At 39.5% G+C, this 5401-nt stretch overlaps 1 protein-coding gene across 1 annotated transcript; it reads left to right on the forward strand.

Annotated features, from left to right (window-relative positions):
• The first annotated feature begins 646 nt into the window (after positions 1 to 646).
• LOC148082910 (RNA-binding protein 4.1-like) lies at positions 647 to 4348 on the forward strand. The gene is made up of 4 exons (XM_087790145.1): positions 647 to 757; positions 1314 to 1732; positions 1805 to 2451; positions 2627 to 4348. The coding sequence occupies exons 2-3, from the start codon at positions 1324 to 1326 to the stop codon at positions 2422 to 2424; spliced, it is 1029 nt and encodes a 342-aa protein (XP_087646271.1). The 5' UTR covers positions 647 to 757; positions 1314 to 1323; the 3' UTR covers positions 2425 to 2451; positions 2627 to 4348.
• The last annotated feature ends 1053 nt before the right edge of the window (positions 4349 to 5401 follow it).

Here is a 5401-nt window from a genome sequence, read left to right on the forward strand (position 1 = left end):
AGGTATTTAATCACTCTGCTGGTGAATAAATGGTAAGTGAAGAGAAGACCGCACCCTCAACAAAAACAGGTTAGTTTTGTTTCTTAATGTCTTGCAATGAGACGCGAGTGATTGGTTCTTAGTGACATGTTTGTATGTGGAATGTATGTTCTCCATTGTGTGATCATTAGTCATCAAAGTCACAAGTTAAATGACGCTCTTCAAAATACTATTTATCTCAGTATCAAGGTTGCTTTGACGAAAACATCTACCAAAGTATTTGGTTTCAACATGAACTTATCACAGTATTAAATTGTATGTTCTTTATAAACTTTTTAAATTGGAGTATGTTGCTATTTCTATACTAACAATAATTGAAAATATTATTTTAGTTTTAAGATAACCAAAACAGTCCATTGACTATCGGAACCTGCACAAACTCCTTTTACCTCCTTAGAATATGATTGCAGCATATATCTATTAAAATGTTTCTCTTTGTCTCAAGTACTATAGTAATGACAAAAGATGTACCGTTGAAATGACAATTCACTCCGTGCCGCCATGACGCATTACTGGAATTTTTTTTAAATCTATTGACGAAAAAAAAGGGGTTGATTTCCATTGACTGCTGTTCTTTCTATAACGTTGTTACCTCCTGTACTCTAGATGGCGCTGAGCTGCCCTGATTGGTGTAAATACGACGGTGACCGAACTGGCCGCCTGCTAGCTAAACCTGGAGGAGCTTCAATTCAACGGAACTGCACCGTAGAAACGTGAGGTAAGCGAACTTTTAAGTACAAATCTTAACGAAATAACTAGTAATACTTATCAGAAACACAACTGGTGTCTTACTAACTGACAAAACCCTGCTCGATCTACGTCTTTGCGTCGGTGGAATATTGGAGCTTCTTTGTTTGAAACGGTTGCTAAGCTATGTGTACCCTATTTTGGGGCCTTTGCTTCCAGAATGGAAAACGGACCAAGCTTTAACTTAAAATATGTTTTAAACAGAATAAAAACTTATATTCTTACTCGAAAAAATGTGTAAAGCGAACAATGTTAATGTAAGCTAGCCCTATCGATTCCATCTTATGTTAACAGTAACCGGCGTGTATTTATGAACGTTGATGTTAGTAAGTACTTTTAAAACTGTATAATTACCTTATTTAATTCAACAATTTAGTCATTAATAATAGTTGTAGGTCAGGTAGTGAACAAATGGGTTACCGTCTGGGTTTAATGTATTAAATATGTTTTCACTTGACTTGGTTCACTGTCTTCTAATTAGATGTTTCATTTGGCTCTTTCTAATCATGTTACTTTTTTGACTCCAGAAACGCAACAATGGTTAAAATATTCGTGGGCAACCTGCCTGAACAAGCAGAGGAGGAGGAAATAAAGGCACTCTTCGCAGAGTATGGGAACGTCACAGAATGTGCAATCGTCAAGAACTTTGCCTTTGTCCACATGGATGACCGCAAGGCAGCCACGAAGGCCATCAGAAACCTTCACCTTTACAAGCTGCATAACACACCTATCAATGTAGAGGCCAGCAATGGACGGAGCCAAGGGTCAGTCAAACTGCACGTTTCCAATGTGGAGAGAGGAGGAGACGATGAGCTCCGTGCCCTCTTTGAAGAGTACGGCTCCGTCACAGAGTGTGCTATTGTCAAGAATTTTGCCTTTGTGCACATGTCGAACTCTGAAGAGGCAATGGATGCCATGAAAGGACTTGATAACACAGAGTTCCAAGGTAGTAAATGTTAAATGACAAATAAATCATGTGCTCATATAAGATACTAAATTATTATTTTTTTGCTTGTAGGCAAACGTATCCATGTGCAGTTTTCCAAAAGTCGTCCAAAGTATGAGGAGCAGTATGACTACCCTCCGTCCCATGACCAGGAAGGCTACTGGCCACCACAGTACCCTGGGGAGTACACCCATCCAGGGGCATCTGATTACATGAGAGGACAACCTGGTCCCATGGCTCAAGGTTACCCTGCCCCACCTCTCCCGCCACCTCCCCCAAGGCGAGCTTATCCTGAGCATCCGTACAATGCTGTCAGGGATCAATATAGCGTCGTAGATTACTATGAAAAGTATAGAGCACATCCGTATGGTGTGTCACCATACGAGGGCCAGCGTTCCGTCCCACTACCTCCTCCGCCTGTTGCCCCTGTGCGAGACCCTCACATGGCCTCACCGATGGACTCATATGACCGACGTCCTATGCCTCCTCCGATGCCATCGTACTACCCCAGAGATCGTAGCCCAGTCAGAAGGCCACCCAGCATGCCTTTGCCCACTGCTGGTAATGGCTACCCCTACGAGCGCTCCCGTCTTTCTCCTGTTAAACATGTCCCAGCATACGGTGTTCCTCGACCCAGGGACCCCTACACTGAGCGACTCCCCATGCCACCCCCGTCTCGCTACGCTTATTAACCCGCATCAACGCTCGCGACGTCAAAGGTGAGGTCCTCGACTGAAAGTTTTTAAATGTCGTTGGTCCCTTCTATAGTCAACCGATCATGATCTGCCCGCACGCTACATGAATTAAAATTAATCTGGTCGAATGTACGGTCTATTTGAAGACGTTGGACACATATTCGTGAGGGTTCACTGGTGTGATTTGTTCTTTTTTCAGGGTCGTCGTTTGCCTGCGTTGTCCCTTTCCAACCAATGATGCGTCCCCACGTCTTTGGCCGCGCGCGGTATTATTCCCCTAGGACAGGCACTGGAGGAAATCGAAATGCAGACTTCCACAGTTTTATTGTGATGTTTTTCTTAGGACGTCAGCTGTAGGCGTGTTTTAGGTTACGTGTTTTTTTTTTTAGGTTTTTCCTTTTATACTATAGATTGTTTTGTTTTATTTTTCTGTGAAGCTGTTTCAGCTAGAATTTCCAAGCGTCACTTGTGTATGCCAACCCTCATGTTCTAAACCACGACTGGACGATTCCATTATAAACTTCCTCCCGCAAATAAATCCTCCATGTGCCGTATTTGTGAAAATAAAGTTCAAGATGAAAACGTAAAACGCGTCGTCATCGTATTCCCAACTACTGCTCATTCAGACATTAATCGAAATCGTTCGGATAGAACTGCGCCAAATCCTCTACGTGCCGACCTGTCCAACAAATTGTCGATATACGTCTTATTATAACTGATCCTGATCAGTTTCCTTACTAGCTTCTCATGTAGCTAGCTCCTAAGTCCAACTCCATCAAAGGCTGCAGGGCATGCTCAGATTCTACAGGTAAGTCAAAGTCGGCAATGTGTAATGCTGTGTGTACAAATAGCCACTGGCTACAATACTTTTGAAATTGTTGACACTAAAGTTTGATTTCACATTCAGCTGTGCAAGTAGATTACAGCCAATCGGCCATTGTTTAAAAATGACAACCCATACAATCCTAAATGCATTTCTTTTTCTCTACAATTAAAAATAAGCTCTGCACACTAATAGACTATCATTGTTTGAATATGTATAAAAATACTTAATGTATTTTGTATAATAGTGTATTGGTTAATGCAGTTGTAGATAAACATAAGTGCATCTTTTGATTTAATATAACGTTTCTTCCAGAGGAAGTGCGGCAATGCCAAAAATAGACTGTAGAGGGCAGTTGGTTTACAGAAATGAAAAGCTTATCCTCTGAAAAATACAAAGTTGAGATGGTTTATTCATGTTGGGAGAGCAAGTGGTATTTAAAGGCAAAAGGTTAATTGTATGTTTATCTTTACAGTTAATATAAATATAGACTGTTGCAATCATAAGGTAAAATCAGATAGTTGGAAAAAAGTCTGACCAAAATGAAAATCATAACTAGAGTGCCTACAATATGCATGAGTGGAAACATTTTAAATATTTTATAAAAGGAAATTAAAAAAAAAATACTAATTGGAAGACTGCCGAAAACATAGAATATAATTGTTTTATTTCTGCAGTGCATTTCTATAAAGACTTGTGGTGTAATGTTTTTCCGTGTAACTAATGAAATATTTTTCTTATATTCTAGTTATATTGGGGAATTACTAAACTCACAAGGAGCGAATCCATTACAAATATATTACTTAAAGTGAAACTAAGATGAAGCTTTTCAGTAAAGTGTATATATATCTTTCTAAGCTGGACTTATAAATAAATATTACTTACTTACTTAGCTATTAGTCAATCCCATTATTATTGGGTTGTAAGTTCCCTATTTTCATGGTCCAGCTATGTCATTTTCTCCAAAATATAACTTGCTTAATGACTCAAAATGACTGTATTGCATTAGAGCTGTTTCTTTACCTAAGTTTTGATGCATTCATTTTTTAACCTCATGTTTGGAACTGGACAAAATGAATAAAGCATACTTTCTTTAAATCCTGGACTGTAATTATTTAACTGTTTATCCCCCCCAAGTGTTTCTGTAATATCTACATATGAGGAAAGGAAAAAAATCTCTGGATTGATTTGATGGTGTCAGATGGTTTACAGAGATGCTTTGATTGGCCATTTTTCTTGGGTAAACTATTTAATTTCAAATACATCAACATGGTTGCTTGTTCTATTCTCCCAGTGCAGTAAATAAATACTGATATTTTTAGAGGAATAAACATCTACCTCTTTGGTGTGTGCAGAGGCATTGCATTCCTCAACAAAGGGCCATGTTTCTGGAGTGATTTCTCTTGAAACCTGTAAAAAAACCTGTGTGTGGAAAAGCGCTATATAAATAAATATTACTTACTTACAGTGCCTTGCGAAAGTATTCGGCCCCCTTGAACCTTTCAACATTTCGCCACATTTCAGGCTTCAAACATAAAGATATAATTTTTTTATTTTTTGTCAAGAATCAACAACAAGTGGGACACAATCGTGAAGTGGAATGAAATTTATTGGATAATTTAAACTTTTTTAACAAATAAAAAACTGAAAAGTGGGGCGTGCAATATTATTCGGCCCCCTTGCGCTAATACTTTGTAGCGCCACCTTTTGCTGCAATTACAGCTGCAAGTCGCTTGGGGTATGTCTCTATCAGTTTTGCACATCGAGAGACTGGAATTCTTGCCCATTCTTCCTTGCAAAACAGCTCGAGCTCAGTGAGGTTGGATGGAGAGCGTTTGTGAACAGCATTCTTCAGCTCTTTCCACAGATTCTCGATTGGATTCAGGTCTGGACTTTGACTTGGCCATTCTAACACCTGGATACATCTATTTGTGAACCATTCCATTGTAGATTTGGCTTTATGTTTTGGATCATTGTCCTGTTGGAAGATAAATCTCCGTCCCAGTCTCAGGTCTTTTGCAGACTCCAACAGGTTTTCTTCCAGAATGGTCCTGTATTTGGCTCCACCCATCTTCCCATCAATTTTAGCCATCTTCCCTGTCCCTGCTGAAGAAAAGCAGGCCCAAACCATGATGCTGCCACCACCATGTT

The sequence above is a fragment of the Callionymus lyra genome, chromosome 4, assembly GCF_982586985.1.
Source record: "Callionymus lyra chromosome 4, fCalLyr1.hap1.1, whole genome shotgun sequence".
NCBI classification, from domain to species: Eukaryota; Metazoa; Chordata; class Actinopteri; order Syngnathiformes; family Callionymidae; genus Callionymus; species Callionymus lyra.

Coding starts and splice junctions, on each gene's coding strand:
- LOC148082910 (XM_087790145.1), top strand. CDS start 1,324: ATGGTTAAAATATTCGTGGGCAACCTGCCTGAACAAGCAGAGGAGGAG. Junction 1,733..1,804: donor TGATAACACAGAGTTCCAAG/GTAGTAAATGTT, acceptor TTTTGCTTGTAG/GCAAACGTATCCATGTGCAG.